Here is a 15,396-nt window from a genome sequence, read left to right as displayed (position 1 = left end):
GGTTCGAATCCCAACTCTGCCACTCATCAGCTGTTTGACCATGGGCAGTCCCTTCACTTCTCTGGGCCTGAGTTATCTCCTCTGTAAAATGAGGATTAACTGTGAGCCTCACATGGGACAATCTGATGACCCTGTATCTCCCCAGCGCTTAGAACAGTGCTCTGCACAGAGTAAGCGCTTAACAAAATATGAATATTATGATTAGAGAAGCAGCATGGCTCAGTGGAAAGAGCCCGGGTTTAGGAGTCAGAGGTCATGGTTTCGAATCCCGGCTCTGCCTCTTGTCAGCTGGGTGACTGGCCAAGTCACTTCACTGTGCCTCAGTTCCCTCATCTGTCAAATGGGGATTCAGACTGTGAGCCTCCTGTGGGACCACCTGATGACCCTGGATCTCCCCCAGCGCTTAGAACAGTGTTCTGCACAGAGTAAGCGCTTAACAAATACCAACATTCTTATGATTACTTCCCTTCTCTGGGCCTCAGTTCCCTCATCTGTCAAATGGGGATGAAGCCTGTGAGCCTCACGTGGGACCACCTGATGACCCTGTATCTCCCCCACTGCTTAGAACAGTGCTCCGCACATACTAAGCGCTTAACCAATACCAACATTATTATCACTTCACTTCTCGGTGCCTCAGTTCCCTCATCTGTCAAATGGGGCTGAAGCCGGTGAGCCTCACGTGGGACCACCTGATGACCCTGGATCTCCCCCAGTGCTTAGAACAGTGCTCTGCACAGAGTAAGCACGTAACAAATACGAGTATTATTATTAGAGAAGCAGCGTGGCTCAGTGGAAAGAGCCTGGGTTTGGGAGTCAGAGGTCATGGGTTCGAATCCCAGCTCTGCCCCTTGTCAGCTGGGTGACTCTGGGCAAGTCACTTCTCTGGGCCTCAGTGACCTCCTCTGTCAAATGGGGATGAAGCCTGGGAGCCTCACGGGGGACCCCCTGATGACCCTGTCTCTCCCCCAGCGCTTAGAACAGTGCTCTGCACAGAGTAAGCGCTTCCCAAATACCAACATTTCTTTATTTTTATTTAAAATGGGGATGAAGCCTGGGAGCCCCCCCGTGGGACCATCCGATGACCCTGGATGTCTCCCCCAGCGCTTAGACCAGTGCTCTGCTCAGAGTAAGCGCTTAATACCAACATTCTTATGATCGCTTCCCTTCTCTGGGCCTCAGTGACCTCATCTGTCAAATGGGGATGAAGCCTGGGAGCCTCACGGGGGACCCCCCCTGATGCCCCTGGATCTCCCCCAGCGCTTAGTACAGTGCTCGGCACAGAGCAAGCGCTTCACAAATCCCAACATTGTTATGAGGGGCCCCTTCAGGACCGGCCCGCTGAAGTCTCGCGAGAAGTGGGGGGGGGGGGAAAGGGGAGGGGGAAAGGGGGGGGAGGGAGGGCCTGTCGGCGCCTGCGCGGTGGGAGGGGTCGGGCGGGGTGAAAGGTCAAGGGGGGCGCGGGAAGGAGGGAAATGGCCAAGCATCATCCAGATCTGATCTTCTGCCGCAAGCAGGCCGGCGTCGGTGAGTTTCCCCTCCCCCCCCCCCCGGGCGCCGTTGGTTACCCGCTTCCTCTGTGCACAGCACTGTCCTAAGCGCTGGGGGAGATCCAGGGTCATCGGGTGGTCCCACGTGGGGCTCCCGGCCTTCATCCCCATTTGACAGATGAGGCCACTGAGGCCCAGAGAAGGGAACATGATCATCATGTTGGTAGCGGTTAAGCGCTTACTCTGTGCAGAGCGCTGGGCTAAGCGCCGGGAGAGATCCAGGGTCATCGGGTGGTCCCACGTGAGGCTCCCAGGCTTCATCCCCATTTGACAGATGAGGGAACTGAGGCCCAGAGAAGGGAAGTAATCATAATCAGGTTATTTGTTAAGCGCTTACTATGTGCCGAGCACTGTTCTAAGCGCTGGGGTAGACACAGGGGAATCAGGTGGTCCCACGTGGGGCTCACAGTCTTCATCCCCATTTTACAGATGAGGGAACTGAGGCACAGAGAAGTTAAGTGACTCGCCCACAGTCACACAGCCGACAAGTGGCAGAGCTGGGATTCGAACTCATGAGCCCTGACTCCAAAGCCCGTGCTCTTTCCACTGAGCCACGCTGCTTCTCCAAGTTTGTCCGTCTCCCCCGATTAGACCGTAAGCCCGTCAAACGGCAGGGACCGTCTCTATCTGTTGCCGACTTGTTCATCCCAAGCGCTTAGTACAGTGCTCTGCACATAGTAAGCGCTCAATAAATACTATTGAATGAATGAATGAAGTAATCATAATAATGTCGGGATTTGTTAAGCGCTTACTCTGGGCAGAGCGCTGGTCTAAGCGCTGGGAGAGATCCAGGGTCATCAGGTTGTCCCACATGGGGCTCCCAGGCTTCATCCCCATTTTACAGATGAGGGAACTGAGGCACAGAGAAGTGAAGTAATAATAATAATAATAATAATAGTGTTGGTATTTAAGTGCTTACTATGTGCAGAGCACTGTTCTAAGCGCTGAGGGAGATAGTGGGTCATCAGGTGGTCCCTCGTGAGGCTCACAGTCTTCATCCCCATTTTACAGATGAGGTCACTGAGGCCCAGAGAAGTGAAATGACTTGCCCACAGTCACACAGCTGACAAGTGGCAGAGCTGGGATTCGAACCCATGACCTCTGACTCCCAAGCCCGGGCTCTTGCCACTGAGCCACGCTGTTCTTTGTTGGGCAGGGAGCGTCTCTATCTGGTGCCCCATGGGACATTCACAGCGCTTAGTGCAGTGCTCTGCACTCAGTAAGCGCTCAATCAATATGAATGAGTGAAGGGGTGGGCAAACAAATACCATCATCATTATTACTATTATTATTACAATTCAGCAATAGAGACAGTCCCTGCCCACAACAGGCTCACAGTCCAGAAGAGGAGAGACAGACATCAAAACAAGTCAACAGGCATCAATAGCATCAATAGAAATAAATAGAATTATAGATATATACACATCAAAACATGTAAACAGGCATTAATATAAGTATAATTATAGATATGGACATATATGCACAAGTGTCCAGCAGAAGGATGGGCCCCCGCGACGAGGGGTCTTATTAATAATAATTATTATCATTATTATGGTACTATTCTTCTAGATTGTGATTATTATGGTACTATTCTAGATTGTGAGCCCGTCGTAGGCAGGGATTGTCTCTATTTGTTGCTGAATTGTGATAATAATAATAACGGTGGTATTTGTGAAGGGCTTGTTAGGTGCCTAGCGCTGTCCTAAGCGCTGGGGGAGAGACAGGGTCATCGGGTGGTCCCACGTGGGGCTCACAGGCATCAGCCCCATTTGACAGAGGAGGGAACTGAGGCCCAGAGAAATGAATAATAATCATAAGGATGGCATTTGTTAAGCGCTTACTATGTGCAAAGCGCTGTTCTAAGCGCTGGAGAGGATATAGGGTGATCAGGTGGTCCCACGTGGGGCTCACAGTTTTTAATCCCCATTTTACAGATGAGGGCACTGAGGCCCAGAGAAGTGAAGTGACTTGCCTAAAGTCACCCAGCTAGCTGGCAAGCGGCGGAGCCGGGATTAATAATAATGTTGGTATTTGTTAAGCGCTTACTACGTGCAGAGCACTGTTCTAAGCGCCGGGGTAGATACAGGGTAACCAGGTTGTCCCACGTGAGGCTCACAGTCTTCATCCCCATTTTCCAGATGAGGTAAGTGAGGCCCAGAGAAGTGAAGGGACTTGCCCACAGTCACACAGCTGACAGGGGCAGAGTCGGGATTAGAACCCATGACCTCTGAGTCCCCAGCCCGGGCTCTTTCCGCTGAGCCACGTTTTTTACGAGATGTCCTTCCCCTCGACTCTATTTATCGCCATCGTTCTCGTCTGTCCGTCTCCCCCGATCAGACCGTAAGCCCGTCAAACGGCAGGGACCGTCTCTATCTGTTGCCGACTTGTTCATCCCAAGCGCTTAGTACAGTGCTCTGCACATAGTAAGCGCTCAATAAATACTATTGAATGAATGAATGACCGGCCCAAAGTCATACAGCTGATAAGCCCTCTTCAAAGCCCTCCTGGGAGCTCACCTCCTCCAGGAGGCCTTCCCAGACTGAGCCCTCCCTTTCCCTCTGCTCCTCCTCCCCTCCCCATCCCCCCTCCTCCCACTCTCTGCTCTCCCCCTCCCACAGCACTTGTGTGTCTATGTACATATCTATAATTATTCTTATATTAATGCCTGTTAAATGTTTTGATGTGTATATATCTATAATTCTATTTATTTCTATTGATGCTATTGATGCCTCTTTACTTGTCATGATCTCTGTCTCTCCCCTTCCAGACTGTGAGCCTGTTGTGGGCAGGGATTGTCTCTCTTGCTGAATTGTAATATAATAATAATGATGATGGTGTTTGTTAAGCGCTTACTAGGTGCCAAGCACCGTTCTAAGCGCTGGGGGAGATACCAGATGATCAGGTTGTCCCACGTGGGGCTCACAAGGCTTCATCCCCGTTTTCCAGATGAGGGAACTGAAGCCTAGAGAAGTGAAGTGGCTCGCCCAAGGTCACACAGCAGGCTATTCATTCATTCAGTAGTATATTTATTGAGCGCTTACTAGGTGCAGAGCACTGTACTAGGTGCTTGGAATGGACAATTCGGCAACAGATAGAGACAATCCCTGCCCAATGTCGGGCTTACAGGCTAGTGGCGGAGCCGGGATTAGAACCCACGTCCTCTCATTCCCAAGCCCGGGCTCTTTCCACTGAGCCACACTGCACAAGCCTGCAAAGGTGGGGAGCTAAAGCCCCCTTCCCTGTCCCCCACCTAGGCTGGGAGCTCATTGTGGGCAGGGATTAGCTCCCTTTATTGCTGTAGTGTACTTTCCCAAGTGCTTAGTACAGTGCTCACCACACAGTAAGCGCTCAGTAGGTACAATCAAATAAATGAATGAACGTCCCACTCTCTGCACGTTCAAACATCTGCATTTAGAACATTCAATCATATTTATAAATCGTGATGATAATAATAATAATAGTATTTGTTAAGAGCTTACTGCGTGCCAGGCTCTGTACTAAGCGCTGAGGTGGATACAAGCAAATCGAGTTGAACGCAGTCCCTGTCCCTTGTAGGGCTCACAGTCTCTATCCCCATTTTACGGATGAGGAAACTGAGGCCCAGAGAAATGAAGTGACTGGCCCAAGGTCACACAGCAGATAAGTGGAGTCAGGATTAGAACCCGTGACGTTTTGACTCCCAGGCCCGTGCTCTATCCACTCTGCTGCTTATTGAGCGCTTACCGTGTGCAAAGCCCTGTACTAAGCACTTGGGAGAGTACAGTACAACAGAGTTGGTAGACTCCTCTCCTGCCCACAATTCACAGTCTAGAGAGGAGGACAGACATTAATATGCTGCAATTATTAATAAATGCCAAGATTATTATTATATATAAGTAAATCAGTAACAGGTAGCTTGGTGTAGTGGATAGAGCACGGGCATGGGAATTGAAAGGATCTGGGTTCCACTTGTAAGCGCTTAACAAATGCCATCATTATTATTCTTTGCCTCAGTTTACCTCATCTGTGAAATGGGGGGTAGAGACTGTGAGTCCCACGTGGGCCGGGGCTTAACTGTTTAACTTGCATCTACACCCGCGCTTCGTAGAGCGTGTGACACGTGGTAGGCGCTGATTAAAATGTCATAATCATTAATGCTTTGCCTCTCCTTTTCTCTCCTCGCCCGCAGCCATCGGGAGACTGTGCGAGAAATGTGAGTTTGCCCCCCCGCCCCCCCCCCCGCCCCCCCCACTCCCCTGCCAGGGGCTCTGACCCGCAGGGAGGCCCCCCGCGACGAGATGCCAAGCCGCAAGGGGAGAGCTCTCCGACTTTTCCTCTACCCGATTACACAGCTCCAAACTCCCTCTCCGGGCCAGGGGACGATGTATCCCGATGTGGCCCAAGAGCCGCCGTGGTGACCGCTTAATTGGGAAATGCCCACGTGGAAGAGGCATGTCTGAGTGGGAAGAGCACGGGTTTGAGGGGGTCAGAGGACCTGAATTATAGTCCCACCTCTGCCTCCTGTGTGTCCTTGGGCTTGTCACTTAACTCCACTGGGCCTCAGTTGACTCCCCTGTAAAATGAGGCTTCAATACCTTTTCCCCCTCCTACGTAGACCGTGGGCAGAGACCGCATCCAGCCCGATTAACTTCTATCTACCCCAGCGCTTGACACATAGTGAGCGCTTCACGGATGCCACTTAGCAGCTGTGTGACTTTGGGCAAGTCACTTAACGTCTCTGGGCCTCAGTTAACAGAAAAATGAGGGTTAAGACTGAGAGCCCCACGTGGGACAACCCGATTACCTTGGATCTACCCCAGAGCTTAGAACGGTCCTCGGCACGTAGTAAGCGCTTAACGAATACCATCGTCGTTATCGTTATTATGCCGTGATAACGGTGACGACGGTGTGAATAGGTGACTGTCTCGAATGGACAGTTAAAAGGGTAAATCACCTGCAATAGGGAAGAGAAAACAAAGTGGCCTGTCTCAGTGGGGCAGCGAAGAGGAAGGGGAGTGGGTTTAGAGGGTGCCTTCCCCCCAGAACTCCGGAGCCCCTAAATTCACCGTTAAATGTGGACTGTCTTCCGCCTCCAGGTGACGGGAAATGCGTGATCTGCGACTCTTACGTGCGTCCCTGCACGCTGGTGCGGATCTGTGACGAGTGTAACTATGGCTCCTACCAGGGACGTTGTGTCATCTGCGGGGGCCCCGGCGTCTCCGATGCCTACTACTGCAAGGAGTGCACCATCCAGGAGAAGGATGTGAGTATGTGGCCATCGCTGCCGTGGGCTGCCTTCCCCCTCTCTCCGATAATAATAATAATAGTGGCGTCTGTTAGGCGTTTACTACGTTGTAAACCGGGTAGGACACAGTCCCTGCCCCACATAGGGGCTCACAATCTTCCCCCCCATTTTAGAGAAGAGAGAACTGAGGCGCAGAGAAGTTAAGGGACTCCAGGGGAAAGGTATTTCAGAATCAGCCGATCCTTGGTTGTTGTCCTTAATAGAGGGATTCATTCAGTCGTATTTATTGAGCGCTTACTATGTGCAGAGCACTGGACTAAGCGCTTGGAATGTCCAATTTGGCAACAGATAGACAATCCCCGCCCAACAGCAGACTTACAGTCTAAACAGGGGAGACGGACAACAAAACAAGTAGTCTGGAGAGAGAGCAAGGGACATTCAGATCCCCAGGTTATTCCCAAGTGTCAGCATCCCATGCCGGTTAGTAAACTTGAAACGTTCCCCAGATTAATTCATCCTTTACCCTCTTCCCTCTCCCTTCTGCATTGCTTATTCCCTTAGATCTGTGCCCTTTAAGCACTTGATATTCACCCTCCCCAAAGCAGGATGGGGAGAGAGACTTCATAACCCTAGTTACATTCTAGGACCTAAGGGCTTTCCGTGACAGAATAGCGCATGGATATGTCATTCTTGGTCCTCCCTCAAGGTTGATTGTCCACCTTTGCCCGACTGGTTCGTATCCTGACTGTATTGACAAGGACTTTACTTGTGTAGTTAGCGTGGGGATTGGCTATATTGGCAGTCAGGACCTACTCACCCCCAGGAGCCTCACAATCTTAACGGTAAGGAGAACGTTTTACAGAGGAGGAATCCGAGGCTCTGAGAGGTCAGAGGACTTGCTCAGGGTCGCTCAGTAGGTCATTGGCTGAGCTGGGATGGAAACCCAGCTCTTCTGGCTTTCAACCCCGTGTTCTCTCCCCTGGTTTACACCTGCATAGTTAAGAATCTAGTGGGAGCGAAGGGGAACCTGTCTAATGGAATCGCAGAGACCCTGACGAGGAGCCCAGCTTGCCGTCCAGTAGGCCTGGTGCCCAGGAGCACTTAGTCATTTAATTGATACTTCCCTACTGGGCCACTCCCACGGGATGTGGCTTGCTCACATCACCCACCCTCCCCCCATGAGCCTTATTCATGTTTCAGAGCGGGATAATGTCCGTGACGTCCCTATCTCGCACAGCTCAGGAATGGAACGGGGATCAGTGGGAGACATCATCTCGTACGTGCATCGGGCGCTTATTTCTGAGGAAATTAAAACACTCGGCAAAAATCTGAACAGTCGGGCAGGGGCCTGGCACCCAAGCACGTGACCGCCATTTTGCTGTGAGTTTCCACAGCCAGCACTAGAACCCCTTCTCTCCTTCCCCACCCACCCAAAACACATCAGCTGTCACGTTGCATCATTTTCCGCCTCAGCCGCCATTGGCCTGCTTCTTAAGTGCCCCCCGGTGACTTGGAAAATTCCCCAGAGTTGAGGCCTGGGTTTCAAGGCGGGGGTCCTCACTCTTGCTCCATTGGCAGTGTCCGGGAAATCGGGGCGAATCTCGTATCGTCTCCGGAAGGTTCAGCTTCCCAGTTCCGATCCCCAGGAGTCAGTCGGGTGAAGCGCGCAATAGGCAGGGAGTGTGTCTTCCAACTCTGTTTTGTTATACTCTTCCAAGCGCTTAGTACAGTGCTCTGCACACCATGCTCATTAAATACGTTGGACCGATGTACTGACGGCACTGGGAGCAGGGATGTGAGGATATTCCCGTCTCGTTGCTGGGGAAAGTGAGGTGTTTAAGTTCTGATTCCAGGTATCCCCCGGCCCCCGCCAGACAGCTGCCTCTGCAAGGGAGACAGGCCTTGGGTCGTATTCACTGAGCGTCTTCTGTGTGAAAAACACTGTACTGAATGCTTGGGAGGGTAACGGACTCTAAAAATCACTTGCACAAATGCATTGTGACCTAAGCATTAATATACGCCCTGAAGTTACAACTTTGGGGTCAGGAGAGGATGTGTGAAAATCTTGGGATTTTTTTTTCTAAGGGAAGAAACAACCCTATCTGTAGCTTGCTTTAATGCCTGTCTCCATCACTAGACTGTAAACTCCTGAAGGGTAGGGATCGTGACGTTGTTGTGTTGTGCTCTCCCAAGGATTTAAAACAGTGCTCTGCACACAGTAAGCGCTAGATTAATACCATTAATTGCCCCCTCCCTGTATCCCTGAACTGACTCTTCCCTGTGGTGCGCTTTACCCCAGTGCTGCTTGGAAGTGATTAGTATTTCAGGGGTGCAAAAGGAGATCCTTCCACTGTTCCCCGAGTAGGTCTGTGCTGCCCTGTGTCGGCTGATGCCACAGAAACGGGTGGGAAACGCAACCCTCGAGAGGGGTCCGGAACCGATCTCCCCGTCCAGGGGTTTCGTAAGCAGAGACACGGAAACGTAACCGAGAAAGCTCCCTCAAACTAAATTTGCAGAGGTTTCCAGGAAGAGAGAAAATGGATGACTTTCTGCCAAGTGCCAGTCCAGGCTCGTGGAATCTGCAGGGGGAGTGGAGAGGGGGCAGAGTAGTTAGGGCAAAGGATCTTAGGACTTTCCTGTGAGCTCGATGCCCACTCCAGACCCACCTGTCCACTGGCCACCAACTTGAGTAGAATTTTCCGCCTGAGGGTATTGCATTTTGACTCCGGAATGGAAGAATCCTCCGCCCACAAAATCCTCAAGTTTCTCATCATTAGCTGGGTTTGACTGAACAGGAGATAAAAGCAGCACGGCCTGGTGGAATGAGCCCGGGCCTGGGAGTCTGAAGATCTGGATTCTAATGCTGGCTCCACCATTCGTCTGCTGGGTGACCTTGGGCGACTTCCCTTCTCTGGGGCCTCAGCTCCCTCATCTGCAAAATGGGGTTCCCATACCTGTTCTTCCTCCTACTTAGACTGCAAAATCCCTTGTGGGACCTGGTTAACTTCTGTCTGCCCCAGCTTGGCATACAGTAAGCACTTAGTAAGCACTTAACGAATGCCACAATAATAGTAGTAATAATAATAATAAAACGGTTTGAAAGCTCAAACAGGAGGTTCCCAAAATGGCTGCTGCCCTTCAGGAGCCATCTTAGAAACCGCCGAAATTGTCACCGGCCCCACCCGCAACTTTGTACTTCTCCTCGCCTCCTTAATGGTCCCGCCGACTCCCTGAAGCGCATTACACGGTTCCCAGTTTTGCCTTCCTGTCTCTTCACTTATAGCTCTGCCCGGTGAAGTTTTCCGGCACTCAGCAACCCCTCAATCAGAATTCAGGCCACCCCTACCGCCTGCCTATCCCGCGGAGACTCGGGAATAAAACCGTGGGCTCCTGGGAGCCACGCAGAAGGGGAAGACCTCGTGGACCATATACCCATTCCCAACAGGGAAGCAAATGGGGCGGCCTAGAACTGGCCAGAGGGAAGCAGGAAGGTGGGGGATTGGAGGAGGTATGGAGAAAACTAATCAAACGCCTCTAGTCGCTTTGACGTCTTACCACTCCCTTTGTGGGTTTGGGAGCATTTCCAGCTCTGGAGTGCCAGTTCGGAAACGGGAGTGCTCAGGTTAAAGAAAACTTGGAGGGATCGCAAACTCGCCCCCTGTACCCTGTCAGGAAGATCACCCTTGAGAGAACGGGCAAGGTAACCGCTTGCTTTGTGTCGGAGTGGTGTGGTAGACCGCTTCATTCAGTCATTCATTCAGTTGTATTTATTGAGCGCTTACTTTGTGCGGAGCACTGTACTAAGCCCTTGGGAGAGTGCAGAATAACAGTAAACAGATACATTCCCTTCCCACAGCGAGTTTACAGTCTAGAGAGAGAGAGGGAGACATAGAAATAAAGTACAGATATGGACATGAGTGCTGTGGGGCTGGGAGTGGGAGATGCGTAAAGGGAGCAGGTCAGGGTGACACAGAAGGGAATCGAAGATAAGGAAAAGAGGGCCTAATCGGGGAAGGCCTCTCGGAGGAGATGTGTCTTCAGTAAGGATTTGAAGGTGGGCAGAGTGAGGGGCGCGGAAGGAAAGAATCCCACTGTCCCGCTGTGGGTCAGCTCTTTGCGTCACTGTGAGGCCAAGCAGCGGACGGGAATGCTGGCCCGATTCAGTCCGGCCACCGGCCAGGAGGTGCAGGGAATGGGGTTGCTTTTGCCTCTGGGTCTCGTAAGCAGAATGGGTTCGTTCTTTCTACCCCTTCCGTCGTTTACCCCACCCCACCCCGCCGCCAACTACGGCTTCCCGAAGAAACCTGTTGCGGCAGTTTTCGATGCTCAGGAATCCTGTCAGAAGTCAGCAGCTGTGTGGCTTAGAGGACAGGGCGTGGACCCGGGAGTGAGAAGACCTGGGTTCTAATCCTGGCTCGGCCGACTGCTTGCCGGGTGACCTTGGGCAAGTCACTGCACTTCTCTGGGCCTCGGTTTCCTCAACTCTAAAATGGGGATTCAGCTCCCTCCTACTTAATCGGTGAGCCCCATGTGGGACAGGGACTGTGTCCAACCTGATAAACTTGTACTTCCCCCAGTGCTTAGACGGGGTATATGACACAAATTAAGCACTTAACCAATACCTTTAAAAAAAAAAAAAAGTCTTTCTAGAGGTTCTCTAGAAGTTCCTGGGGCTCACCCAGTGACCAAAGGGTTTGTCACCCGTCTTGATTCCTCAGCTCGATCCATTTGCCAACTCAGCCTTTAGCTGTCATCCCTCAAGGCTCTACTGTCAGGTGAGTAAGCAGACGTCCAGCACACTCTACAGCTATGCGGGCACATTGAGCCCAAATTTCCCCTCTGGGAGTGGTAGAACTGAAGACATCATTTTTTTTTTCCCCTCGTTAGGTTGTTCTGGCTCCCTTGATCTCTTTGTTTGCTTTCTTTGACAACAGATGTTCTTTTGAATCCTTTTGAATTTTTTTAAGTGCTTACCCTGTGGGCCAGGCCCTCTTCTAAGCACTGGGGTAGATATGTGTCATCAGTTTGGACCCAGTCCGTGTCTCACGTGGGGCTCTCAGTCTTAATCTCCATTTTACAGATGAGGTAACTGAGGCATTGAGAAGTGAAGCGACTTGCCCAAAGTCACATAGCAGACAAGTGGCAGAGCCAGGATTAGAATCCAGGTTCTCTGACTCCCAGGTCTGTGTTCTTCCCACTGGGCCACACCGCTTCTCCAACTTCTCCCCTCTAGACTGGAAGTTCGTTGTGGGCAGGGAACGGCACTGTTTATTGTTGTATTGTACTTTCTCAAGCATTTAGCACAGTGCTGTGCACACAGTAAGCGCTCAGTAAATACGATTGAATGAATGAATAAATGAATGGCTTGAATCTTGAGACATTACCTGTTAGTCCCAAGGACCAATAAAAGGGTACGGTCAGGAGGGTGCTAATTGAAGCAATTCTTCCGCTCCCACAAACTCAGAGCAGACCAGAAATAAACTGTAGAATAATACTAAAATATTGGTATTTGTTAAGTACTGTTCTAAGAGCCCAGAGTAGCTACGTGCAAGCAGACCAGATATAGTCCCTGTCCCACATGGGACCCACAGCCTAACAGGGATTGAATCCCCATTTTACAGATGATAATAATAGTGGTATTTGTTAAGCACTTGCTATGTGCCAAGCACTGTTCTAAGCGCTGGGGTAGATGCAAGGTAATCAGGTTGTCCCACATGGGGCTCACAGTCCTAATCTCCATTTTAAAGATGAGGTCACTGAGGTACAGAGAAGATAAGTGACTTGCCCAAGGTCACACAGCTGACAAGTGGCGGAGCTGGGATTAGAACCCACGACCTCCCAAGCCCATGCTCTAGGTGAGGTAATGGAGGCACGGAGAAGTAAAGTGACTTGCACAGAAGGCAAGTAGCAGAGCCGGGGTTAGAGCACGGGAGTCTGTCTAGTGCTCTCTAGCCACTAGGCCCCACTGTTTCTCAGAAACCCTTGCCCAGGTATTCAAGACTGACTATCCCTAGAGCTTAAAACAATGCTTGGCACATAGTGAGCGCTTAACAAATACCAACATTATTATTACTGTTGGACCATTATTATGATTTGATGAAATGGTGAACCTCAAGTAAGGAATTTCTGCAGTGTGGTCGGAGGGGAAGAAGGAGAAGACCGGTTTGGAAGCTGCTCCTCTTGAATTCAGGCGGAAATTCGGTCAAGCCTTATTCATTCAACCGGATTTATTGAGCACTTACTGTCTTATGAATCGGAGTTCTTGGTCTTTACGGGTCTCTGACAGCCTTCCGTGTCTCTCCCTCCATTGCAGCGAGACGGCTGCCCCAAGATCGTCAACCTGGGCAGCTCCAAGACCGATCTCTTCTATGAGCGGAAAAAGTACGGGTTCAAGAAGAGGTGATTGGTTGGAGATTTCGTCCGCCCCCTTCCCGTCCCCATCTCACTGCTGCAGCTGCCGGAGAAGAAACGCCCTCCCCCCCCACCAGCCAAGAGAAACCGAGCCCTGCCTAGCGCCACGTTTCTTAGCTATGGGCATTGGGCCTCTCTTCCTCCCCCTCCCAAAATTTGGCGGGGGAGGAAAAGTGTCACTGACCTGAAATTCGGGGAAAACGTGTCACCCAGGAAAACCACTTGAAATGTATGTCCCATCTCAGGTGAGGAGCTAGAGTCCGTCCGTCCGCCGCGTTGGAGGTGGTCCCTGCTCGACGGGCAGGACGGTTTAGCCCCTCCCAGGCTAGTAGCCGGGGGGTGGGTGTTAGGGTCTTCACCTTGTCTCCCCCACCGCCTCCGTAGAGAGCCGGGCGCGTACGTTTCCCCCACCCCCGAGAATCTCCTTGATGCAGCGTTTTGAATGGGGCGGGGAGAGATGTGTCAGAACAGTAATAGTGGGTATATTAAATGTCATAACAGCCAGGAGGTGTGGGGTGATGATCATTCTTGTTTTTATTCCTCTGATGAAGAAAGACTTAAGATCCTTTGTGTAGCTGCAGTGTGTGAGTTTAATAAAGGTTTTTCTTGGTGGTTCTTTTCTACTAGCTGCCCTAGTCACGTTTACACGCATGGCTGTCTAATTTGGGGGAGGGGAGGGATGGATCACGGGGGAAAAATTCTATAACAAAGGAGTCATGTTTTTGAGAAACCTCTTTTTGGGAAAAATTTAAGTGACCATTGGCTCAGTGGGGATTATTCATTCCATCATATTTATTGAGCGCTTACTCTCTGCACAGCTCTGTACTACGCGCTTGGGAGAGTACAATACAACAATAAGCAGGCACATTCCCTGCCCACAACGAGCTAACAGGAATTAATGGGTTGGGCTTGAAGAGACCACCGTGATTGACATTTTTAGATAGACATTTATAACCGGTATTGAGCACCTACTGTGTGCAAAGCACTCTACTAAAAGCACTTGGGAGAGTACAAAAAAGAAGATCTGATAACTGCCTCCAATAAGGCAGAATACTTTACACCTTTGCTATTCACTGCTACTTTACTGTATTAAATACCGGAAAGTTGCAAAAAACCAAGTCACGCGCCAGTAAGTACGTTAAAGCTGAGGCAGTAACCGGGAGGTATGATCTTTGACAGCGTAAAACAGGCCCACAAACGTTTCTTCCCTTATGGCATGAACTTGTGCCCGTATGGTGAGCGTGTTAAAGCCAGACAGATTCGTGTAGTGAGGACTTCTTCCTAATATTTCAGTTGTGCTATATCCAAATGGCCTAACAAAACACACGCTTACCGCAGAGCGTGTCTAATTGTCGATCCCCAGTAGGTGAATGATTTGACTCCTGATCCGGGACTAGTTTTTACTTGGGAGCCTCGGGCTCCACTTCAAGAATAAAATTGCCTTCTCCAGACCCTGCATCCTCCCTGCCACCCCCTCAAACTGAATCTCTCCCAATTTATTGGAGTTCTCTCAAATCTTCCGTCGTGAGTAATGAGTCCTATAACTGGGTGCCTGGAATCTCTCTCGAGGCCAGTTCCTGTGGGTGACTTTTGCCGTTGCTTATTCTGCTCAGCAGGAACTGTGTTGGAAGACTCAAGTAGAGGAACTCTTTTCTTTGACAACTTGAGACGGGAAAGAAATTTCCACTTCGCAGTGTGTGTCTGCCTACGTGTACGTGTGTCACCCAACGTGGAAAACTAATTGAGACCAATTATAACCCGCAAGACCTGTCTTGGGACTCAAATATCTGGCATAGCTTGCTTACTATTGAAAAGGAGGTAGTTTCCCCACCTCCGTCCCCTTTCTGCACATGTTTATTCTAGAAGCTCACCGTCTTACAGAGCACACTGTGTTCTTTTTGTATCTAATCATCCAGAAAGGGAGGGGATTCGTGGAATGCCTAACCATGAATCCAGTTTGGTTGCAATAGGCAAGCGGATGTCTTCCGTTTAGAAAATCCCATTTGGTAACTCGGTGCGATTAAGTGGATTTTCAGTCTGCCTTTGAAATTCTTCTCTCTCTTGCTTCTGTATTGCTTTTCCTCCAGGGGTTCATCAAGTCTCTGCTTGTGAAACTGGACAGTTCGATTTTGTGCTGGTCCTGCTGCGTGAACCCACTGCAGGAGGTGGTTTACGCCATAAAAACGCACCCCCTCTTAGGAAAAATTGTCGTAA

The 15,396-nt window shown here is 50.6% G+C and overlaps 1 protein-coding gene across 1 annotated transcript; it reads left to right on the top strand.

Moving 5' to 3' along the window:
• Positions 1-1,429: 1,429 nt before the first annotated feature.
• On the top strand, positions 1,430-13,808 carry PHF5A (PHD finger protein 5A). Its single transcript, XM_029078488.2, has 4 exons — positions 1,430-1,524; positions 5,716-5,739; positions 6,623-6,789; positions 13,085-13,808. The coding sequence occupies exons 1-4, from the start codon at positions 1,473-1,475 to the stop codon at positions 13,172-13,174; spliced, it is 333 nt and encodes a 110-aa protein (XP_028934321.1). The 5' UTR covers positions 1,430-1,472; the 3' UTR covers positions 13,175-13,808.
• The last annotated feature ends 1,588 nt before the right edge of the window (positions 13,809-15,396 follow it).

The sequence above is a fragment of the Ornithorhynchus anatinus genome, chromosome 14 (assembly GCF_004115215.2).
Source record: "Ornithorhynchus anatinus isolate Pmale09 chromosome 14, mOrnAna1.pri.v4, whole genome shotgun sequence".
NCBI lineage: Eukaryota > Metazoa > Chordata > Mammalia > Monotremata > Ornithorhynchidae > Ornithorhynchus > Ornithorhynchus anatinus.
This window is presented reverse-complemented; position numbering and strand designations above follow the sequence as displayed.